Source organism: Ranitomeya variabilis, chromosome 4, assembly GCF_051348905.1.
Source record: "Ranitomeya variabilis isolate aRanVar5 chromosome 4, aRanVar5.hap1, whole genome shotgun sequence".
Lineage (NCBI taxonomy): Eukaryota > Metazoa > Chordata > Amphibia > Anura > Dendrobatidae > Ranitomeya > Ranitomeya variabilis.
This window is the reverse complement of record NC_135235.1, coordinates 482,157,486-482,183,297: the sequence shown is the minus strand read 5'-3', so window position 1 is coordinate 482,183,297 and position 25,812 is coordinate 482,157,486. Positions and strand designations below refer to the sequence as shown.

Genomic DNA, 25,812 nt, shown 5'->3' with positions numbered 1-25,812 from the left:
ATTTATTTAGTTTAATTTTTTTTTTTTTTTTTTAATGTAGGAAAGAGCGTTGCTGCTGCTACATCTACAAAAACTGAAAATGTGTCTGACGGAGAACAGCAGTGTGTGGATGAGGAGAGTGAAAAGGATCCTAAACCGGTGCAGCTGTCGCCCAGCAGAAGTCAGGAAGACCTTAGTGTTGTGGATTTGAAAGCAGAATCTGCACCGGACTTGGAATTGGTGCATCAGAATGGTCCATCCGTGGAGCCAGATGGTATGTTGGTGTCGTAACTAGTGATGTGTGAGTATACTCGTTTTCGGGCTTTCCCGAGCACGTTCGAGTGGTCTCCCGGCATTTGTTAGTGTTCGGAGATTTAGTTCTCGTCGCTGCAAGCTGAATGATTTACAGCTGCTAGACAACCTGAGTACATGTAGTGGTTGCCTGGTTGTTAGGGAATCCCCACATGCAATCAAGCTGTCTAGCAGCTGTAAATCATTCAGCTTGCAGCGACGAGAACTAAATCTCCAAGCACTTACAAATACTCGGAGACCACCCGAGCATGCTCGGAAGACCCGAGCAACGAGTATATTCGCTCATCACTAGTCGTAACATTTTAATTTTTTTCAGTACATTTTCGGAATTTGAAGTATGTGAATTTTCTGTATACCGTGTAAGCTGAATGTAATTTTCTGTATCTGTCCTCCACACCGCGTTCAGCTAAACTGACAACAGAGGACTGCACACCTGTGGAGCATGTGAAACCTGAACCCCCTGAAGTGAAAGGATTGCCGCTGCCTTTAGAGGATGTTGTCAAGCCTGCGGCGGCCGAGGAGGAGTCAGGTCTCACAGACATCAAAACTGATGGCCATGAGAATAACCTTTCTGGACCAAATGAAATTCAGATGATCACCACCCTATCAGGTGAATATGTAATGTATTCTGTAATGGCAGTAATTTTGTGGAGTGTGTATGTACTATAAAGACAAGCCTAGCGTGAAGAATACAGGTCTGTGTCTGCTTCTGTTAACCTGATTTGCACAATGTCCTCGTGATGTGTCTGCGGCTTTTCTTTACCGGATGTACGGACAGCACATTTTTGTGCTTTTTTTTTTTTTTTTTTTAAGCCCTAGTATCTCCTTGTTACTAGCAGTTTCGTAGCCTATTTTACTTGCTTGGCACAGCTATACAGCATGACCTCTGCCATATCCGAAATGCCAGCCTGCATGAAGGGGTAAGGGAGGGCTTCAGTCCTTTCAGTAATCTGCCACCATTTATGTCTAGCATGACATTAGTTTCGTGCATTGTGAGTTTGGTGGTGTCAGCCATATTGCCATTGAAAGGACATTTCCATTTCTGAATGTTATGACATTGCCAGGATATCCAAGACTCACGTGGCACCAGAGGATAGATCTTTATTCCAGAATATAAAAAAAAAAGTCATAGGAAAGCAATGCAATGTTTTGGCCTTATCTGGCCTTTTCAAGCCTCAAAATACATCCTGACAGCCGTGTTTTGAGGCTTGAGAAGTTCCAGACATGGCCGAAACGTTGCCATGTCCTTCTATTATTGTGATTTTTTTTTTTTTTAAATTCGGATATAAAGATTTCAGAAGTTTCTAAGGATAATCCTCTGGTGCCTCAGGATGCTCTGATATTGTACGTTTTTTTGGAATCAGTGGGAGGGCTCTACCGAGCAAGCACAGAATTTATCAATGGTGCGTAGGACTTGGCCCATTGCTAGGATGCGATATATTAGTATGATCGTTGGCACGCTCCACCACCTTTAATATCCTAATGGGACCACAGCATTTCTTTTCTCTTGCACACAGTTGGGAATATGTATGTCGCAGCCTTCTCATTATCGGAATTTTCTTCTCTGTAATTGAAATCCCCAACTCTGAGGAAGTGATGGCATATAACTCCATTTAAATATTAGTTGTCACCAGTCTGGGGCTGCGTCCCAGATTGGTCATTAAATTACGTAAGTGTCAAAAGTAACTCTATTGTCCCCTGAAAAAGCCTGACTTTCTAGCAAAAGTTGGGTCCAAACTTTCGGCTTGTGAGACTTAAGAATGCAGAGCGGGATCCCACAACCCTCTGTGGCCCCTCTTGCAGTAAAGTGACAAGATGTTGCTCTGTGCACTAACCCAGCGCTGCTGCGTGCTTTACCCAGCGGGTGCTGTGCTAGTGCAAAGAGTGAGGTTTCACTGCACGGAGATGTGGGATACCTCTCTGCTTTCCAGGATCCCACAACCCACAAGTTCATGTCTGACTTTGGTGGCTATTCAGGTCCTTTCGCTGGACATTAGAGCTTTTTATGAGAGCAACTTGAAAATTTTTTAAAAATCAACATCTGAGGCTTTTTAAACAAAAAGGACAGTCCCAGTCTGGTGATGGGTACTCTTTAGGTTGTTAAAGAAATTCTCGATTTTGGCCCACCTCCCCCATGCTTGACTTCTTTACTAATTGCCTGTTACTGCTCTTACTATGGAACAGCGAGTGCCTCCATTGTACACGGTATATTTGGGGTCTCACATTTCCTTACTAAGCATGAATTACACATTTCTCTACCCAGTTTTGTTGGCTACGCTTTATGTAATAACCAGGGAAGATGAGGATTTTGGTAACTATTTGAATCAATTTAAATAGTAAAGTATTAGAAAATGTAATGGAGTTTAAAACCTGTATAAATATTCCACCTTCGGCTTTGTTCACACAGAGTTGAAGCCTCCTGGATCTTTCACAGGTTCTGTGATTTTAACAAGAAAAAAGTGCAGCATATTTTGTTTTTATTTTTTCCCATTTAAAATTAGACCACCTCTGTAAATTCAGTGGTCCCCATTTTTGTAGTCAAAGGGTCTGTCATGTAATTGATCTGTTTTCTGCTCCTATAATGGAGCACAAAACCAGAAGCCATATCGCAAGTGTGAACCTAGCCTTAACTAGTTTATTTGTTCGTATCTTCCTTGTATTGCATTAAAGATTAAAATAACTTTGGAAACTATTTAAAATTACACTTTTTTTTAGTTTTTAATTTCATGCTTTTTTATGGGAACTTCACCTTTTAATTAACATTGGGCATATTTGGACTTACTCTTGGTTTTTTGTTTTGTTTTTTTGTTTGTTTTTTTTCATTACATTCCATGGAAACTGGTTTAATGGATATATTTTTCATGTGTATGTCGGTACTTTTTATGCACATTTTAGTTTATTAAAGCGAACTTGTCATATCATAAAAAATGTACCTGCACATGCAGTGTTAATCTTCAAGTAATTGGCATTTAAAGTCCTGCCTGGTTGCCTTACTGGAGCAACTACAGGGAGAAAATGTATTTGTAGCCGCTTGCTTCCAGTCATTGAGAACTATCAGCTCATTGCACAGTGATCACGGCTGTAATTGCTCCTTGGTATATTGATCGACAACCCACTCTGGACATATACATTGGGAGTAATTACAGCCGTGATCACTGTGTAGTGAGTGGTGACTGTTAAAGCCCCTTGTACCACCCCATGACTGGAAGCTACAGGGAGATTATAATTACATTTGCTTCCTGTAGCCACTAAGGTGTAGGTGATGTTAGAGAGGGTTTTCCAAGAAATAGATAATGCCTGCTAAATGGTTGGCCATCTTTTGGGGATTTTTTTTTTTTCTTGTATTTTGGTCTAGATATTATTTTTACACCTTGTTTTGATCAGTGTGCACATTTTTGCTTTTACAGGCTTTTTTTTTTGTTTTGTTTTTTGTTCCCAATCACATTCATAAATGTAGTCTGTGGTCATATATCAGCTGACGGGAGCTCAGAAAAACACATAAATGAGGTCCAAGATCTCCTGTTAGACTGTGATAACGAGCTTACTGACAAATACTGGGTTAGGCCTCTTTCACACTAGCGTCGTGCACTGCACGTCGTTATGCGTCGTTTTACAGAAAAAACGCATCCTGCAAAATTGCTTGCAGGATGCGTTTTTTCTCCATAGACTTTTATTAGCGACGCAGTGCGAAGCATTGCCACACGTCGCAACCGTCGTGCAACGGTTGCGTCGGACTGTCGCCACCAAAAAACGTTGCTTGTAACGTTTTTTCGTGCGTCGTGTGCAGCATTTCCGACCGCGCATGCACGGCCGGAAGTCCGCCCCCGCCTCCCCGCACATCACAATGGGGCAGCGGATGCGTTGTAAAACTGCATCCGCTGCCCCCGTTGTGCGGCGCTTTCACAGTTTGCGTCGGTGCGCCGCCACGTCGCATTGCGACGTGCAGTGCACGACGCTAGTTTGAAAGTAGCCTTAGAGGTCAGCCTTTTTCTCTTGTTAGTGCAGCTTTCCTCACACACTTACCAGGACTCTTCTGTCCATACAAAGGCCGCTGGAGGAGGGTCATGTCACCAGATCTGTCCATATGCCTCCTCCAGTGGAGAAGCAGCTTTCCCATGTGAGGTGTTTTACAATTGGAGGAGGCTGATGGAGATGTCACGTCACTGCTCCTCCATCAGCAGCCATTGTATGGACAGAAGTGCTGGTCAGTATGTGAGGAAAGCTGCACGAATGAGAGAAAATGGCTGACCTCTTTACCTGAGAATCAGTCAGTGAGCTTGTTCTACCTAAGAGGAAAGAACTCTTATCTGCCGCCTTCAGCGTTCTTTGCCGATTTATGACCACAGACTACGTTGTTGAATGTGCTGGGAAACCAAGCCTGTAAAAGCAAAACGGCAGCATTTTTAATCAAACCCAATTGTGAGAATGAATTTTTGGCCCAAAATGCATGAATTTAGGGAAAGTTAAATTGTGTCCAAAATTTACCTGACCCCTTTTAAAGGGAACCTGTTGCCAGGAATGCTGTTAACCAGCATATATGGGGTTAATCTGCAGGTTAACACCGTTATGATGCTGTCCGGTGCCTGCACGCAGCCGAATTCAGCTGGGAGAAAATTATCTTTATTCTCCCCGTCAGCATTCGGTTTTCAGTCATGGAGGCGGGGCGACGCCGGTTCAGTGACCTCTGAGTACACAGAACAGCCGCTGTAACTGCGCCCCCGACCCTGACTGACACCGGCCGTACATTGGGGCTACGCTTTCAGTCGGGGCCGGGGGCGCAGTTACAGGGTGCGTTCTGTGTATTCAGAGCAGTCACTGAACCGGCACCACTCCGCCCCTATGACTGAATACCAAATGCTGGCGGGGAGAAAAAAAAATTCTCCCACTGCGTGGAGGCACTAGACAGCATCATAAGGCTGTTAACCTGTAGATATGGGGTTAATCTGCAGGTTAACAGCGTCCGTCCTGGTGACAGGTTCCCTTTTAGGCCGGGTTCACATTTGCGTTTGGGGGCTTTGCGGAGGGCTGTGTACGTTATCCGTTAAGCCCCGTTTACTTCCGCATACTTTTGCATGCGTCCTGCGTACCTATCTTTAACATTGGGTATGCAGGACATGATGCGGATGTGTCATTTTGACGTGCCCGCCGTCCGCACAAAATGCAACTTGTGTTCCCGTGCGGTCGGCAGGCGCCTCAAAACAACGCATCCGCATACATCCGCATGTCCTGCATACCAAATGTTAAAGATAGGTACGCAGGATGCATGAAGGAGTAGGCGGGGCTTAACAGAGGACGTATGCAGCCCTCCACAAAGCCCCCGAACGCGAATGTGAACTTTAGCCTTATATGTGTTCTGGTATGTAATACTACGTAGCCATCCAGTGATCTTGCATAGAAGTTGCCACACTTTCCAGGTCTCCCTCCATTGCAGTGAGTGTGAGATATGGATACAGCCATTTTAGCTGTTGAGTATATTTTGTTATTTGAACATGTGTTCTTAAAGAAGCACTCATGTTTTTCATTCTATTAAGTCCATAAAACTGTAAATGCTACTGTAGTGTCACTGTGTTAATATACTGAGCAAACTCCATCTTCTGTATTCGGCACTGTCCCACTCCTCTTCGGTGTCACGTGATGGCGATTTCAGACATTCCGGCTTACGTGTGAGCCACAAGGCTCTTTTACAATGAAAGTTCCTGGAGCCATGTTCTGGTGCTCCATCAATTTACATTTTGTGAGTATATTAACACACTGACACTAAACTAATGTTAAGGTTTAGGGGGTAAAAAAAATTAACTGGAGTGCTTCTTTAAAGCGGTTGTTCAAGCTTGGGGTTCAAGTTTACTGTCGTCCTATGTGACTGCAGACTTGTAAATCCTCACAGCGTGCGCTGGGGATTCACCAGCACCAGAGAATCCGGACTGTGCACACTGTGCTGTGAGCATCCGCCAGCTCCAGAGAATCCGGACTGTGCACACTGTGCTGTGAGCATCCGCCAGCTCCAGAGAATCCGGACTGTGCACACTGCGCTGTGAGCATCTGCCAGCTCCAGAGAATCTGGACTGTGCACACTGCGCTGTGAGCATCTGCCAGCTCCAGAAAATCCGGACTGTGCACACTGTGCTGTGAGCATCTGCCAGCTCCAGAGAATCCGGACTGTGCACACTGTGCTGTGAGCATCTGCCAGCTCCAGAGAATCCGGACTGTGCACACTATGCTGTGAGGATCCGCCAGCACCAGAGAATCCAGACTGTGCACACTGCGCTGTGAGCATCCGCCAGCTCCAGAGAATCCGGACTGTGCACACTGTGCTGTGAGCATCCGCCAGCTCCAGAGAATCCGGACTGTGCACACTGCGCTGTGAGCATCTGCCAGCTCCAGAGAATCTGGACTGTGCACACTGCGCTGTGAGCATCTGCCAGCTCCAGAAAATCCGGACTGTGCACACTGTGCTGTGAGCATCTGCCAGCTCCAGAGAATCCGGACTGTGCACACTGCGCTGTGAGCATCTGCCAGCTCCAGAAAATCCGGACTGTGCACACTGTGCTGTGAGCATCTGCCAGCTCCAGAGAATCCGGACTGTGCACACTATGCTGTGAGGATCCGCCAGCACCAGAGAATCCAGACTGTGCACACTGCGCTGTGAGCATCTGCCAGCTCCAGAGAATCCGGACTGTGCACACTATGCTGTGAGGATCCGCCAGCTCCAGAGAATCCGGACTGTGCACACTGTGCTGTGAGGATCCGCCAGCACCAGAGAATCCTAACTGTGCGCACCACTGCGCTTGTGAGGATCCGCCAGCACCAGAGAATCCTAACTGTGCACACTGTGCTGTGAGAATCCGCTAGCACCAGAGAATCCTGACTGTTCACAGTGCTGTGAGCATCCGCCAGCACCAGAGAATCCTGACAGTGTGCACACTGTGCTGTGAGCATCCGCCAGCACCAGAGAATCCTGACAGTGTGCACACTGTGCTGTGAGCATCCGCCAGCACCAGAGAATCCTGACTGTGCACATAGCGCTGTGCGGATCCGCCAGCACCAGAGAATCTTGACTGTGCACACTGCGCTGTGCGGATCCGCCAGCACCAGAGAATCCGGACAGTGTGCACACTGTGCTGTGCGGATCCGCCAGCACCAGAGAATCCGGACTGTGCACACTGCGCTGTGAGGATTCTCAAGTGTGCGTTCACATAGAGTAACTGCAGACTTGAACCCCAAGCCTGGACAACCACCTTAAGCTGATCAGCAAAGTATTCTGAGATAATTATGGGACAAGATGTCTCCACAAGTCTAAAGACTTGTAAAGAAATAAGAATGCCATGTATAGAGCAAAAACAAACTGAAATGTAAATATATAATAGATAGTGAGTTAATGTGCACTAAAGGTGGATATTTACTGTAATGTGATACAAACACCACTAAATCATCTGATCGTATAAGTCACCGCTAATAACGTGAGGTGTGGAAGTGCTAACTTCTTTATTTGGGTTTTTTCCTTAGCTCCTATGAAGCGGAAGCCGCGATCTGCTAAATACAGCAGAGAACCTTGTAAGATTCTTTGCTTAATCGCTTTGCACAAATGTATCTCTGCGTGAAGAATATGCTCAATAGTGATCTAGTGGCCTAAAATCAAAGTTGTCACACGCCTCTATAAGTAATGCTGCTCTTTCTCCAAAGGCAAGCTTTCTGCATAACTTTATCTCTCTATCTTTTTAACTTGATACGTGTCTTTGCTTGTTTTTTTTTCCACTGGCTGCATTTAAAGCAAAATGCCACACCTCTTAGTGCTTATCTTTGTAGCAAAATTAAGTAGGATGCATTCCTTCCTTTGCTAAAAGTCTGTAATAATTCTGAAACCTCACATAACATGTACAAAGCAAGCTGTCAGGATTCTCTGTCTGCCGCAAGGGAACCCGATCACGTGACCCGATCACGTGACCACAAGTATTGTATGTGATTTGCATACTTCCAACCACATTCCGACTAGACTTACTTGTCCTCATTGAGTTCACTTGTATATAGCGAGGTCGCACACGTCTAGTCGGAATGTGGCTGCATGTATGCACATCACTTACTTGCTGTCAGACCCTGGAGAATCCTGACAGCGTGCGGTGGACAAGCTGTGAGGATACAGAAGTCTGAACTTTACGTGAATGCAGATTTCTGTGTCCTGAATCTGTTAGCGTGACTTCAGACTTTGAATCAAGACTGGACCACCCCATTAAGCATGTTTCAGTAATGGGCCTGCCTGAATTCAATTACAGGGAGTTTTCACTTTAAGACAGGTTTGCTACCAATGGAATAGTTAATAAAAAGAAATGGGCACTCTTCCCTTGGCCTGTCTATTAGGCCATGACTCTAGCACACATCAATGCTACAATCTACCTAGCACGTTGATTGTCTGCAGTGGTGATGTGCACTATAGTTGTGGCGTCACTGCTGCAGCTGAAACAGCTTAGGCCTCTTTCTCACTTCCATATTCTGCTGTGCGTCGTTGTGCAGCAAAATGATGTATCGACGGATGTCATGAAAATAGTGAAAACCGTGTGTGACGCATCCGGTGTAATGAGAGATTTTCCCAGATTTGAAAATCCTTCTGGGCATGCTCAGAGCAGAAAAACGGGATCCGTCGCTGGATTCCTGTGTGTGACTGTCAGCGACGGATCCTGCGTCCATAGGCTTCCATTATAGCCAACGACGACCGCGCAGGAACAATCGCTGACCGATTTTCCGACGTGCAGAAAAAACTGGGAAAGCGGGTGTAAATTGCTGCAAACTCGCTATATTAAAAGTGGGAACACACTTTTAAGGCCTTTCACACTTCCGCCGTTTAGGGGCCGTTGCAATGCGTCGTTCTGTGCAAAAAACGCATCCTGTAAAGTTGCCCGCATTATGCGTTTTTTTTTGCACATAGACTTGTATTACCGACGTATGGACACACGTTCCATACGTCGTGCACTGGATGCGTCGGTATTTGGCTGACAGTCGTAGCGAAAAAACGTTCAAGGGAATGTTTTTGTTTTTTTTTCGTACTTCGGGTCTTTCAATTCCTACCGCGCATGCGTGGCCGGAACTCCGCCCCCTCCTCCCAGGGACTATGCAGTTGAAACACTGCCTCCGCTGCCCACGTTGCACAGAATTTTCACAATGTCTGTCGGTATGTCACGTCGACACTTAGCGACGGCCCCGTACCGACGGAAGTGTGAAAGAAGCCTAAGTTGAAAGGAGACCAGTTCTTGAATAACTTCCCTTTCTGCTGGACCTGAGCACACCAGCCTGACCTTTTATATGGTGAACGTGCTCTTCTCGTATTATTTCCCTTATCTGCGTGCTTTGTACATGAGTGCCGTGTACAAGTGCAGAGCCTGATGGGTGACACAGAAATCACCTGCATCCCTTGTATTGTGTAAGTTGAGGTGGCTGCAATCTCCTTTACTCTGGAGAAGATAGTGTGAAGCTACAGGGAGTTTCTTTACACTGATAAATAGATATGAGTGGCGCTATAGAGCACAAAGCAGTTTGCCTGCCGCAGGTAAAAACAATCACCACAAAGGATTGTAAATAGTATGCATGGAGTAAAATGGATGATCACATAAGAATGATTACATCAATAACCTGCGCTGGTATAGCTGCCTGTCGGCAAAAAATCTCCTACACTTTCAACAGCTTTAAGGTAATATGCACAAAAGACTGTATTGGCATACTACGAAGTCCAATGTTACAAATAAACAGACCAGACGGCATTCACGGTCAAGGGAAGGAAAAAATCAATTCTCATCCTTACCACGAGTCCATAGGGGGGGATGCTGACGGTCCTAAATGAAAATCCGCTGCCAGAAAAAGTCCTAAAATGCCGCTTCGCTGGCCAGGTAGATAACAGGACGTTATGTCCTTTGTAGACAACACGGCAAAAGTTCCGGAAATAGCCACAAACCCCCTCGGTGCGGTTAGTGCGATCGGCGCCTGCGCAGGACCTGTGAGCCGTAGTAGTTTCTTTACACTGGCCGGGTTGAATATGCTTCTATATGGTTTTCTTGCTGAAATTGGAACAAAACTATAAAGTTTTGGGCTTCGTTCAGACAGAGTTTGAAATTATTTTTTGTACGTCGGTAGATGTAGAAAGCACTTGGTTCTCGGCAAGGATAGTCCATTAAGTAATTTTTACAAAATGCTGGCACAGGCACTTAAACATGTTTTCTCAAATTCTGTCTTCAGAAGCGCCTGATGGTTGAGAATTTGGACCAGCGTCATGGATGGTTCACTTGCCCGATCTGTGCACACTCTAATGCTGCAAGCAGATAAAGTTCTGCTCCGCTTCAGGGCGGCTTTTCAAAGCATTGCACACCTTGTGTTGGAGACTGGCCATCTTTGTTAGGCCGGCGTCACACTGGCAAGTTTTACGGACGTAAGAGCGCAGAAACTACGTCCGTAAAACTCGCATAACATACGGCACAATTATTCTCAATGGGGCTGCTCCTATTAGCCGTATATTACGGTTCAGTATTATACGGCTTTCTACGGCCGTACAAAATCGCAGCATGCTGCGTTTGTCAGCGTACTGCGCAAAAAAATCGCCAATGAAAGTCTATGGGGGCGAGAAAAATACGGATTCCACACGGACCAGCAGTGTGACTTGCGAGAAATACGCAGCGGTGTTAGTGAAAAGTCGGTAATTCAATTGCCGGCTTTTCATTTCTCCTGCACAAACCCGACAGGATATGAGACATGGTTTACATACAGTAAACCATCTCATATCCCCCTTTTTTTTGCATATTCCACACTACTAATGTTAGTAGTGTGTATGTGCAAAATTTCAGCGCTGTAGCTGCTAAAATAAAGGGTTAAATGGCGGAAAAAATTGGCGTGGGCTCCCGCGCAATTTTCTCCGCCAGAGCGGTAAAGCCAGTGACTGAGGGCAGATATTAATAGCCAGGAGAGGGTCCATGGTTATTGGCCCCCCTGGCTACAAACATCTGCCCCCAGCCACCCCAGAAAAGGCACATCTGGAAGATGCGCCTATTCTGGCACTTGGCCACTCTCTTCCCACTCCCTGTAGCGGTGGGATATGGGGTAATGAAGGGTTAATGCCACCTTGCTATTGGAAGGTGACATTAAGCCAGATTAATGATGGAGAGGCGTCAATTATGACACCTATCCATTATTAATCCAGTTGTAGGAAAGGGTTAAAAAACACACACACACATGATTGAAAAGTATTTTAATGAAATAAACACAGCGGTTGTTGTAATAATTTATTGTTCTCTCAAATCCATTTGCAGTCCCTCGCTTGGCAACATAATAAACGCACAAGATACATACCTTCTGATGTACTGTCAGGTCCAACGATGTAATCCATCTGAAGGGGTTAACTAATATTACAGGCAGGAGCCCTGCTATAATGCAGCTGTGCTCCGTGCTTGTAATTCCCCTGCGAATGAATGAAATGTAGGTCATTGACCTACATTTCATTCATTCGCGGTGAGGCGCCCTCTGGTGGATGTTCTCATGAACTGCAGCCTGGGAACTTTTTCCCACGCTCCAGGTCATATGAGAACATCCACCAGAGGGCGCATCACCGCGAATGAATGAAATGTAGGTCAATGACCTACATTTCATTCATTCGCTGGGGAATTACAAGCACGGAGCACAGCTGCATTATAGCAGGGCTCCTGCCTGTAATATTAGTTAACCCCTTCAGATGGATTACATCGTTGGACCTGACAGTACATCAGAAGGTATGTATCTTGTGCGTTTATTATGTTGCCAAGCGAGGGACTGCAAATGGATTTGAGAGAACAATAAATTATTACAACAACCGCTGTGTTTATTTCATTAAAATACTTTTCAATCATGTGTGTGTGTTTTTTAACCCTTTCCTACAATTGGATTAATAATGGATAGGTGTCATAATTGACGCCTCTCCATCATTAATCTGGCTTAATGTCACCTTCCAATAGCAAGGTGGCATTAACCCTTCATTACCCCATATCCCACCGCTACAGGGAGTGGGAAGAGAGTGGCCAAGTGCCAGAATAGGCGCATCTTCCAGATGTGCCTTTTCTGGGGTGGCTGGGGGCAGATGTTTGTAGCCAGGGGGGGCCAATATCCATGGACCCTCTCCTGGCTATTAATATCTGCCCTCAGTCACTGGCTTTACCGCTCTGGCGGAGAAAATTGCGCGGGAGCCCACGCCAATTTTTTCCGCCATTTAACCCTTTATTTTAGCAGCTACAGCGCTGAAATTTTGCACATACACACTACTAACATTAGTAGTGTGGAATATGCAAAAAAAAGGGGGATATGAGATGGTTTACTGTATGTAAACCATGTCTCATATCCTGTCGGGTTTGTGCAGGAGAAATGAAAAGCCGGCAATTGAATTACCGGCTGTTCACAGATATCGCGCTGATTGAAATCTAAATACAGAATATATATATATGTGTCACAATGACATATATATATATATATACTGTATATATGTTTTCCCGAACATTTGAGCACATAAATCCATTAGATGTCGGTTTTGCAAGCCTGCGCGAAAATCTCGCAGTACGGATGCCATACGGATTACATACGGAGGATGCCATGCGCAAAATACGCTGAAACACCCTGACTACGGATCACTATTTTGGGAACATTTCTCCGTATTACGGCCGTAGTACGGACGTATAATACGTGGCGTATTGTCTTACGCCAAGTGTGACGCCGGCCTTAGACTGTAGAGGTGGCCCCTGTACTGTGGAATTAATAATTCCCACCTCCATATTCTGTTTTTGCAAGAATTCTGCATTTTTGCCTATTTTAAGAAAATGAGACAATCCTTTCAACAGGACTCTATAGCCAGGTTTGTTTTCCAATCAGAGATCCATATAAAGCCATGTTCCTACAATGAGTATTTAATGTGTTTGTTGCAGAGTTATGTAGCATTTCTGCACCTAACAGCTAATTTAGGTGTTTGGGGTTTTTTTGCTTTCTTTTTTGCCCATTCATCCTTCCTTCTATTATATGAATTTTTCCAGTGTCTTTTGCTGAAAATCGGCAAACACCAATGATGTTCCCTTGTTGGTATGGTGTTTTGGAGTGATATGCAGTGCCTTTTGGTCTCCAAACATGGTGTGCATTATGGCATCCAAAGAGTTAAATTTTGGCCTCCTGACCAGACTATTCTCCCAGTAGTTCACAGGCTTGAGGAAATGTGGTCAAGGAAACTTTAAAGGGGTTGTCCACTACTTTCAATTAACACCCCCCCCCCCCCCCCCCCGAAAGTATGTGCGTGCCAGCGCTGGTATGTGCGTGCCGGGGCTCTGTGTGCCCGCGCCGGTATGTGGGGGCCGGGGCTCTGCGTGCCGGCGCCGGTATGTGCTGGGTCTGCTGCGGGGGGGGGGGGGGGGGTGGTCTTTGGGGGGTGTGCGTGGGTGTGTGTGTGTGTCTGTGTGCAGGCACTGTCCGATGGGACTACAAGTCCCATCGGGCTCTCACTGCTACAGTGACAGTGAGTGACACATTAGCCAATGATGGGACAGTAGTAGTCCCATCATCCGGCTAATGTGTTGAATGTGGGGAAAAAAAAAAAAATACATATATACAATACATGCATGCAACACGCGACGTGTGACGGCACGCGACGTGTGACGGCACGCGACGTGTGACGGCACGCGACGTGTGACGGCACGCGACGTGTGACGGCACGCGACGTGTGTCGGCACGCGCCGTGTGACGGCATGCGCCATGTGACGGCATGCGCCATGCAATGACATGCCACATACAGTACGTACATACATACAACATACATACAGACATACCACATACAGTACGTACATACATACAACATACATACAGACATACAGTACATATAACATACATACAGACAGACATACAGTACATATAACAGACATACAGACATACAGTACATATAACACATACAGTACATATAAGACATACAGTACATATAACATACATACAGACATACAGTACATATAAGACATACAGACATACAGTACATATAACATACATACAGACATACAGTACATATAACATACATACAGACATACAGTACATATAACATACATACAGACATACAGTACATATAACATACATACAGACATACAGTACATATAACATACATAGACATACAGTACATATAACATACATACAGACATACAGTACATATAACATACATACAGACATACAGTACATATAACAGACATACAGACCATATAACAGACATACAGACATACAGTACATATAACATACATACAGACATACAGTACATATAACAGACATACAGACCATATAACAGACATACAGACATACAGTACATATAACATGGAGTACATACTCACCATCACTTGTCACCTTGATCCCCGAAGCCATGGTCATCTGTAAAAAATATTAACATAATAAACAACCAATATACTCCCTGATCCGCAGAAATCCAATTAGAGTGTCCCTCGACGATCTCCCGTGGAGAGCAGGAGCATCTGCTGATGCGTCTGCTCTCTAGGGGCTCCAGGAATACAATGATGGAAGGTATCCTTCCACAATGTATTCCTCACAATGTATTCCTACGCCCCTGTGAGAAAATAGTCCCTATTCTCACTTTATGCCATTGCTGTTCAGAAATTTTCCCAGGCAGCAATTGCCATAAAGTGAGACTTTGTCCTAAGGTAACCTCAGTGATGCACTGCAGGAGCCATTGTCTCCTGTCAGTGTGTCGCTGAGGGTCCTATAGAGCAGTGACATCACCCGATGTCACTGTTCTATAGGGGAGATCGTCATGGGACACTCGTTATTAATTGGACTACGGCGGACAGGTAGTATATGGTTTATTATTTTACGTTTTTTGCAGGCGCTGAAGTATGGTGAAATGAAGAAAACTAAAATACTTTTTTCCTAGTGTGTGTGTGTGTGTGTGTGTTTTATTAACCCTTTATTAGTATTGGATTACTAATGGATAGGCGTCTTATTGACGCCTCTCCGTTATTAACCGGGCTTAATGTCACCTTACAATAGCAAGGTGACATTAACCCCTTATTACCCCATATCCCGCCGCTACACGGGAGTGGGAAGAGAGGGGCTAAGTGCCGGAATTGGCGCATCTTACAGATGCGCCATTTCCGGGGCGGCTGCGGACTGGTATTTGTAGCCGGGGGGGCCAATATCCATGGCCCCTCTCTAGGCTATGAATATCAGCCTGCAGCTGTCTGCGTAGCCTTTCTGGCTATAAAATATAGGGGGACCCAATGTCATTTTTTGGGGGGGGGTCCCCCTATTTTAATAGCCAGTAAAGGCTACGCAGTCAGCTGTGGGCTGATATTGATAGCAGGCTACAAATATTGTCCCCTGGCCGTCGGCTTTCCCCCTCTGGCGCAGAAAATTGCGCGGGAGCCCACGCCGTCTTTTCCGTTTTTTTATTAAACGCTCATAAAGGCCTATTTCACCCTTGCGTCGGTACGGGTCCATCGCTATGCGTCGGGCCTACGTACTGACGCACGTTGTGAAATTTGTGCACGTCGTGGGCAGCGGATGCAGTTTTTCAACGCATTTGCTGCCCATTCTGAAGTCCAGGGAGGAGGGGGCGTAGTTTTGGCCGCGCATGCGCGGTAGAAAATGACTGCCGCGACAGACAAAAAAAACTTTCACTTGAACTTTTTTTCGTCCCAACAGTCCGCCAAAACACGACGCATCCATTGCACGACGGACGCGACGTGTGGCCATCCGTCGCGATCCGTCACTAATACAAGTCTATGGGTAAAAAACGCATCCTGCAAGCACATTTTGCAGGATCCGTTTTTTTCCCAAAAAGACGGATTGCTAAAAACGCAAGTGTGAAAGTAGCCTTAGGCTGCTTTCACACTAGCGTCGGTAAGGGGCCGTCGCGCTGCGTCGGCCCGACGTACCGACGCATACTGGTCCAGTCTTAAGACGCTTCTGCTGCCCCATTGCAAGGTCCGGGGAGGAGTGGGCTGTGTTTCGCCCGCTCATGCGCGGTCGAAAATGGCGGACTAGACGCACATAAAAAGTTACATGTAACTTTTTTTGTGCCGGCGGTGCGCCAAAACACGGCGCAACCGTCGCACGACGGTTGCGACGTGTGGCACTGCGTCGCTAATGAAAGTCTATGGAGAAAAAACGCATCCTGCGGGCAACTTTGCAGGATGCTTTTTTTCTCCACAACGACGCATTGCGATGTGCAGTGCACGGCGCTAGTTTGAAAGTAGCCTTAGAAACATCGGCCTTTCTATTATATATCTATGGACATATCCATCCATAGATATATTTATAGATAGATATATCTATAGATACATAGATGTATCTATCCATATATTTGGCTGCTTTCACATCAGGTTTTTGCCGTGAGGCACAATCCAGCGAGTTTTGGGAAAAAAACGGATCCATTTTTTTCCACCGGATCCGTTTTTTTTCTCTTAGTTGTATTTGCGCCTGATGGCCACACGTTTCATCCGTTTTTTTTGCCAGATCCGTCAAAAAAGCTGTTCCGGAACGGAAAACACATACAGAGGAACGTTTTTTCTGTCCAGCGAAAAAACGCACAACGACTGATCCGGCAAAAAACGTATGAAACTGAAATGTGAACTGATGAATCCGGCATTGGAATCCGTTTTTTCATGCATGTTTCCATTCAAATCATGCACATTTTCCCTTTATTTATTTCCAAAAACGGCATTAAAACCGCGCATAAACCGCACCAAAAAAAGCATCAAAACCTGGTGCAGTTTTGGTGCAGTTTTGATGCGTTTTTTTTGTGCAGATTTGATGCGTTTTTTATGCAGTTTTTTTGCACGGTTTTGATGCATTTTTTAATTCGCATTTGGTGCGATTTTTGCCTGGTTTTTCTGTGTTTTGGAAAGCTAAATAAAGATGTATTACTGAACAAAAATAAAAAGATTTGTGATGTCATTATTGTCCAACCTCCTCTTTTACATTTGTCCAACCCACACTCCATTACACACACAGATAGACAGATAGATGAAATGAATATACAGATCTACATATAGATAGAGCTATAGATGCATACATCTATCTATTCATATATCGATCTATAGATATATCTGAATAGATATATCTATTGATAGATGTATGGATAGTGTAGGGTGTGTGTCCACTGTCCGGATTACATCCGAATGAGCTGCAGATTGGATGCTGCGTACTTGTAGTCCCATCGGATGATGCCTGCACACACACCCCAAAAGACCCCCTGCACAGTCCCGCGCACACCCGCACAGTCCCGCACAGTCCCGCACACACCCGAACAGCCCGCAGACCCCAGCACACACATACACACACACACCGTCACCGCCCACATTCCGCCCAACACACTTCCCTCCTCCCGAACTGCAGCGTTTCTCGGACCCACATCCGCATCTAAACTGCAGATCTTTTTTACATCTGCGGTTTTGCTGCGGATGTGCCCGACTCAATGAAAGTCTCTAAGGGTGCAGAAACGCTGCAGTTCCGCACAAAAGAAGTGACATGCTGCGAGAAAAAAAAGCTGCTTTTTCCGCAGCATGTGCACAAGTCTGCGGCTCCCATAGACTTACATTGGTTGTGCACTACACTGCGGATTTGATGCAATTCAGTGCGACAAAAAACGCTGCGGATCTGCAATCCAATCCGCAACGTGTGCACAGCCTTAGCATTTAGTGAACCTAGCAAAAAAGCCAAGCAAAAAACAAGTGTGGGATTTGCACTTTTTTGCAATTTCATTGCACTTTGAATTTTTTTCACATTTTCTGTTACACAACATGGTAAAACCAATGATGTCGTTCAAAAGTAGAACTTGTCCCGCAAAAGATAAGCCCTCACATGGCCATATTGATGGAAAAATTATGGCCCTGGAAAGAAGGGGAGCGATAAACGATAACAAAAAAGCTCCAGGGGTGAAGGGGTTTAGAAACATGGATATGGACATATCTCTGGAAATAGATATATAGATTTATCTGTATGTATTCATCTATCTATCTATTTGTTATCTATCTATCTGTGTGTAATGGAGTGTGGGTTGTACAAATGTAAAAGAGGAGGTTGGACAGAAATGACATCACAAATCTTTTTGAAGATAGAGGGGGAGAGGAGGGAGGGGTTGGGGTGTGTTTTGGAGTGGGTGTGCCAGGTGCAGAGTCACAGGCGAGTGCAATGCATCATGGAATTGTAGTATTAGAGCACAGTAAGGCTACTTTCACACTAGCGTCGGGCCCGTCGCGGAGCGTCAGGCCGAGGTTCCCGACGCTAGCGTTGTCTGCGCCGCACAACGGGGGCAGCGGATGCAATTTTCCAGCGCATCCGCTGCCCCATTGTGAGGTGCGGGGAGGTGGGGGCGGAGTTCCGGCCGCGCATGCGCGGTCGGAAAAAGCGGACCGTCGGGAGCAAAAAACGTTACATGTAACGTTTTTTTGCTCCCGACGGTCCGCCACAGCACGGCGCAACCGTCGCACGACGGTTGCGACGTGTCATTGCGTCGCAAATGCGTCGCTAATGTTAGTCAATGCAGAAAAAACGCATCCTGCAAGCACTTTTGCAGGATGCGTTTTTTCGGCAAAACGACGCATTGCGACGTAATGCAGTTAACACCAGTGTGAAAGTAGCCTAAGTCAGGAGAAAGGAAGTTGTCGATTAACCCCATGAGAGCCGGATCCAGCACTAAAGATGTGCTGCTACAGCATGATAAAAGGTAATATTGCTAAAATAAACACAGTAGATGTTTTCAGTGGCACATAATAGCAAGATTTATAAAAATAAAAAAAAAAGGTTTTAGTAGTGGACAACTTCTTTAAACACGCTTGAACATGTTTTTTGTTCAGAAATGGAGTTTTGTGTGGTAGGCCATCGAGGTTGAGTGAATTGTATTCTTTGAAACAATTGTACCTGCTGATTCCAGCTCTCCACACGTGGCTCTTGGACATGATAACTTTTTTTTTTTCCTCTCCTCTGTCTGAAATCTTGCTGGGAGCACCCAGTCGTGGAAGGTTTATGGTGAAATGATGTTCTTTCACCTTCTGGATTATGGCCCCAACAGTGCTCACTGGAACATTCAGTAGTTTAGAAATTCAGTTTAGTTTAGAAATGTTTCTGTAGCCATCAGTATGAATTGCAAAATCAGATTGCAAAGCTCTTGAGACAGCTCACTGGGTTTACCCATCATGAGGTGGCACCTTGGTAAGGAGACCCCTTTTTATAGGCCATCAGTTGAACCAGCTGATATTTTTTACTAAGTGGCAGGATTACTTTCTAATTATTGATAGATTTCAGCTGCTGTCATGACTTTCCATGGCTTTTTTTTGCACCACTTTCTCATTATTACACATTGCTTAATTTATGGACCTCGATGGTTTAAGTTCTTTGCCTATGTTGATTCGATAGTTTGTTGAGAATGTCATGTCAATAGCACCTTTAGAACTAGATTTACTTGGAAAATTGATGACGTGTTCAATACTTATTTCACCCGCTGTATATTGAAAACTTCATGTCAGGAGCTCATCTCTGAGAGCTTGGAAAGATGCAGTAAAAAAAAAGACTTCTTAAAAACTACAGCAAAAACCCTAGTAAACGACCAAGCGTTGGATCAAGTCTTCTGGTCACATGGGGCAGCATGAGCTTTGTGACCGATTCTCTTTAATTACGGGATGGGAAAATGAAACATGTAATCCCTCACCAACTCTTTTTTTAAAATTGGGCAGTAGGACATGCCAGTATACACTACCGGTCTTTTAAAAAGCAAAAAACCTGCTGAACCAATACTTGCCTCATTTAGAAGGAATGTCATTGCTCCCTTGTTCGTGTTTGTACATGCTCATTGGCAGGTTGATGTAGTTAGCACTATTTTGAGGGCATCTTGCCAACAGATTGTCTTGTAGTGTAGGTGGTTTAATGTTGATCTGTCACCAGCTTCCTAAATATAAACTGAATACATTTTGCATAGATTTTTTTTTTCCAGGGATTTGAAATAAACTCTCTCATTGCTGACTTAACCTCTGCTCCACTGCTGGCTCTTGGTGTTTGATGGGCTGCAACGGTGACATCACAACTACAGCATATGTGACTCCAGTCAGTAACTGGGTTCAGCGGCGCTGCTGATTGACACAGCATGAGTTGGCTGCAGTGGTCATGTGTGCCCGTCAAAGACCAAGAGCATTGTTGGACAGCAGGAGTTAGTATCACATCGCTGATTTCATTAGTATTTATATACAGCCGTATTTCCCAAACTCCAGCCCTTCACACCCCTCCACAGAGCTTGTTTTCAGGATTCCTTAGTATTGCGCAGGATAGGCTAGGTTCACATTAGTGTTTCTGTGCTCAGCGTATCTGCATGCGCAAACACATACCAAAACGCATGCATGCTTATGCTGCTGTTTTACTCCGTATCCTCTTACGCATGACGCCTAAAAATAAAACACTGCGTGTTCATGCGTTTAAATGCGTTTTGGCATGCGTTTGCGTTGTTTATGCGAATGGTGGAGGTGGTGAAATCATTTCCTGGACATGCGCCGTCTGAAGTACGCATGCGTATGCATGTCCTTGCGTATCAATGCATTCCCATAGACAGTAATGCATTGTTTTGACACAATCATCCGCATGATTGCGCGATATTTGATGCCTCAAAAATGTAACATGTTGCATTCGCCAATCAGCGCCGCACACCGCGAAATGACTCATGCATATGCATGTCCCTGCGTACACCATGTTAAAGATAGATCCGCATGCATACATATGCGGATCATACGCTGCGCACAGATACACTAATGTGAAACCAGCCTGAGAGAACTCCTGATATGCCTTGATGATATTTCCATCACCTTTGCAATACTAAGGAAATCCTGAGGACTGGAGTTTGGGGAAACACTGATCTACTGTAGCAAGCTGATAAAAAAAAAAATAAATAAAAAAATGCATGGATAGAAAATCCATTTTGAAGTGAGCGTTTTGAGTCCAGATGAAGAACGGAAAGAGGTGGAAGTGTAGTCTTTCCCTGCCCATCTAGTGCGAATTACCAGCAGCAGGGAAGAGACATAACCTCAGTCTCCACCTAATTGATTATGCCTCAAATATACGGGATAATACAGATATTCTGACATGGGTTGGCAAGGTAAGTATACCAGCCTCATCGGGTCTTAAGATCTGTTTTATAATGTGTGCAATCTAATGACAGATCCGCTTTAAGAAGATTTTACCATTTTATAAATTGACTGAAGACCATTTCATAGACCATTTGAAACGTCCTATTTGAGTATTCTGGCGTGCACGAAGAAATGTAATCCTTTCTTAGTGACTTTTACTAACCATTTGTCTTGTATATTTGTACCCTATTCTTGACGCAAAGCTATTGTAGTTGCTCTTAGAGGCATTCAGCTTTTAGAATCTCCATGTGTTTCTTTTAGGCCGGGTTCATTCACAGATGCTCAGTGTGGTTAGGGAATACTTATCCTATTAAGAAGTGTATTCGCTGTAGTTTTATCATTAATTTTATATTCAAGAACCTGAAAATTGCAATCCAAATTTTTTTTTTTCTCCATTACCCCCACAATCAAATGTTTGGCTCAGCCTAGCGTTCATGTGTTTTCAAAGGAGCGAGAGTAGAAATTTACTGCCAGACTTCCCTTGAGACACCATGCACAGTAACACCAACGTCAGCCGAATCAGCTGATATTGATGGGTTCAGCCTACAGTCTGTGTATGGAGGTCCCCGAAAGGTGATTGTTGTTGGAGATGAGGATCCAGCATGTCAAGAATGCCAATCCTTTTTGTTCTCTGAAATAAACCACCGCCAGAAATGTCTGGCACCATCTCTCTCAGAAAATACGAGCGCTCCTGTGTATGGGCATGGCAGCTGGCGGCCAATAGCTGGAAGCGATCTAAAGTCAATACTTCGGTTTATCTTCCCTGTAAACAAAATAATTTGGCACTGAAATTCCCAGATAGCCCATGGTGGCCCTCATACACATCAGATGGTGGGCCGCACCTCCTTCTTTTAATGTGTATGGGGACCCAAAGTGAGGATTGAAAATTCCTTCTGGTCTTGCATTAGCGAATAAGGATTTCCGTACTACTACATGAACTCTGTTTGAACCCGACCTTCAAGCCTCCCCTCCCCCCAACTTGGAGAATAAATGATAATCAGCAGAGCCACTCTTTAGTTGCCTTTTTTGTTTTTAGCTTCTTTTCCTTTTGATTTAATTTCCTACATTTTTTTTTTGTATTTTTTTTATTTTTTGTTTTCTTGTTTTGTTATGTCCTTACAGTAACAAATACTTTGAAGAAGCCAGATGATCCAGCTGCCAAAGCTGTGACGTTGGAACTGGACGCCAACAGGTTTAAATGCAAAATTTTGGATTGCTCCAAATCCTTTCGCAAAGCCAAATTGCTGCATTATCATATGAAGTATTTCCATGGAGTTGAAAAGGCAGAGCAGGATCTGGTGCCTATGACCAGGCATATGCAGACAAGAGGCTCTTTAGCTCATGAAAAGCTCAGCCAGCAAACGTCAAAAAGGAGACGCACCACGTCTGGTTCCTTGCGTAAGACTGTTCGCCTTTATGTCCTGTGGCTCTGTTTAGGTGTAGACTGTAGTGTTCTTTAGTCATGTTCTATTCTTTACCGGATCACGGTTGAGACACTGGTCAGTCCCTGCCCTAGATGTGTTTAACCTATTGTAGAGTGTTGATTACTATTCTTTTCTCTCCTTTCTCTTGCTTTATTTTGACTACAAAAGAATGACTACTTTAGACAAGGCCTTTAAAAAAAAAAAAAAAAGCAAACAGCCAACAAAAACTTAATATTTACTGGATTACTCAGAACATCTACAGATATACCGTACATATACCCTACTGATTTATGCAAACATGTATCTAACAGTATGTATACTGTAAAGATGCTGCTCAAAAGCGAGCCACCCTTGCAATCTGATGATGTCACACCATCTGCAGCAGGCAACACTGTTGCCTGCAGCTGAAAAGTATCCTTACACTGCCCTCATTCTCATGTAATAATGGGCTTACTGGCTATGGTGCTATTGAGTACAACGTGACCACTGAGGGCAGCAAAATGCTTTATCTGGTGACATGATCTTTTCCACAGCACAAAAGATCATCGTTCTCGGCAGTGCTTCATCCTGTGTAAACAACGCTTGCACTGCCGAGAACCGTTGCAACGTATGTGCACCATGCAATCTTACAGATGGCTCCGTGCCCAATTTGCGTTTATAAACAGGTTTGTATATGATCGCCGATTGGTAAAGGTTCATCGGCGGTCAGATCATGCCACTTTTGTAAGCGGACCGTTAGCTTTTTTTGGTTGGACTTTGTACAGCAGCATACCCCATTCTAGATTACATAGGTAAGTTATTTCCAATGAGGAACAAAAACAAAAGCTGCCTGGTGTTGTCAAACGTGTATTTTGGATGTGACCTGCTGTCATGCTTTTTTCTTTTTTGGGGGGGGGGAGGGGGGCGCGATTGCGACAAGGAAGTGCTACATAACCGTGTATTTTGACTTCCCGCATTGGGTTTATACAGTTCATTTTTTTAACATTTACTTTGTTCCATTCCAATCAGAGTTGGCAAAGAACTTTAATCCAGTACCAATGATTCTTGCTTCATTGGTAGCAGTATTATTACCGTATTTTCTGGTGTATAAGACGACTGGGCGTATAAGACAACCCCCAACTTTTCCATATAAAATATGGAGTTTGGGATATACTCGCCGTATAAGACGGGGGTCATCTTATACGCCCAGTCATCTTATACGCCCAGTCATCTTATACGGTGTTTGCGATGCGGATGGTTCCCAGGATCTGGAGGAAAGGAGACTCTCCTTCAGGCCCTGGGATCTATGTTCTTTTTAAAAGAAAGAAAAATAAAAAATATGGGATATACTTGCCCTCCGACGGCCCGCGGCTGTCAGCGGTGCAAGCGGCGGCCTCCGTTCCTAAGGATGCATTGAGCGAAGGACCTTCGATGACGTCGCGTGACCGCGACGTCATCGAAGGTCCTTCGCTCAATGCATCCTTAGGAACGGAGGCCGCCGCTTGCACCGTTGAGAGCCGCGGGCTGTCGGAGGGTAAGTATATCCCATATTTTTTATTTTTATTCGTTCTTTTTAAAAGAACATTGGATCCCAGGGCCTGAAGGAGAGTCTCCTCTCCTCCAGATCCTGGGAACCATACAGGACCACCACTCCCTGCACACCCCGTACCCGGCGTGTAAGACGACCCCCGACTTTTGAGATGGTTTTCAGGGGTTAAAAAGTAGTCTTATACGCCGGAAAATACGGTATATACAGTATTTCCCAATTCTGTCCTCAAGGAACTTCACGAGTCCATATACTAGGTATTTCCCATAAAGATGCATGCTATAAAATACACACAATTACGGTATTAATTTGGCAGAACCATTTAAAATAATGTAAATATTAGTGGGTTTTTTTCTACACTGGAATCCGCTATCCACACAATAGTGGAGGTCAAATACACACTTTTCATCTGGCAATGTGGGTGCTGCTGCAAGGGGTCAATCTATGTTCACTCACTCAGCGTTGCACTCCCCTGGGGCCTCACACTCCAAAACGCTGCCACTAATCATCAAACAAATGGGGTGATGAGTTCCCAAAATACCCACTTCTCCAACGAAAAATGCCAAACCCTCTCAGAAAGGCTGTGGATTCTTTAGAACATACAAGGTCCACAAGTATTAATGATTTGGGCTTTAATATCCAAAGTATAGTGCTTACTAGAAAAATGTGCAAAACGAGACAAAATAAAGTGACCTATGCAGAACAGTTGTAAGGTAAAAGGGAGAAATGACATATCTTTAGATATTCACATGCAAAGCGCCATGGAATAAATGGCGCTTAAATAATAAATAATAATACTTTCTATCTATAGAGATTGTTGTGGTTCCTTCAGGGTAAGATAACTATGGAGCACACCCAGACCCAGCTGAACCACCCCCCCCCCCCCCCCCCCCCCTCCAATATGATCACCTTTCCGTTGTCCAAATCATCCTTTTTATATTCCTAGTTCTGGGCTCGGATTTCCAGGACCAACTGTTATTTTCAAGGGAATTTTTAGGTCTATAACTGGACAGACTTAAAGGGAACCTATCACCCCGTTTTTTTCGGTATGAGATAAAAATACTGTTAAATAGGGCCTGAGCTGAGCATTACAATAGTGTAGTTTGTGGACCCCGATTCCCCACCTATGCTGCCGAAATACGTTACCAAAGTAGTCATTTTCGCCTGTCAATCAGGCTGGTCAGGTCGGATGGGCGTGGCTTCTTCCCCCAGATATTGCGTAGTTTTCCGTTGGTGGCGTAGTGGTGTGCGCATGTCCAACGTCCCCAATCCTGCACGGGGGGGTGAAAATAGCAGCGATGTCCGTTATTCCATTGGTGGTCGGTGGGCGCGGCCATCTTCCTTTGGCCGCGCGTGCGCAGAAGCGGCGCTCTGCTGGCCGCGGCTTCAGGAAAATGGCCGCCGCGATCTCCATCTGCGCACGCGCGGCATCCCG

The 25,812-nt window shown here is 44.9% G+C and overlaps 1 protein-coding gene across 14 annotated transcripts in view; it reads left to right on the top strand.

The window, feature by feature from the left end:
• Positions 1-25,812, top strand: part of PHF20 (PHD finger protein 20) — a 125,518-nt gene that overhangs the window by 51,925 nt on the left and 47,781 nt on the right. For 5 of the 14 annotated variants that reach the window (XM_077251884.1, XM_077251880.1, XM_077251881.1 and 2 more), the window contains exons 8-11: positions 41-253; positions 698-901; positions 7,795-7,842; positions 22,551-22,826. In XM_077251884.1, the coding sequence (XP_077107999.1) occupies positions 41-253; positions 698-901; positions 7,795-7,842; positions 22,551-22,826 (741 nt within the window). The remainder of the gene's footprint in view (positions 1-40; positions 254-697; positions 902-7,794; positions 7,843-22,550; positions 22,827-25,812) is intronic. The other 9 variants (XM_077251887.1, XM_077251885.1, XM_077251882.1 and 6 more) reach the window with 2 other exon arrangements.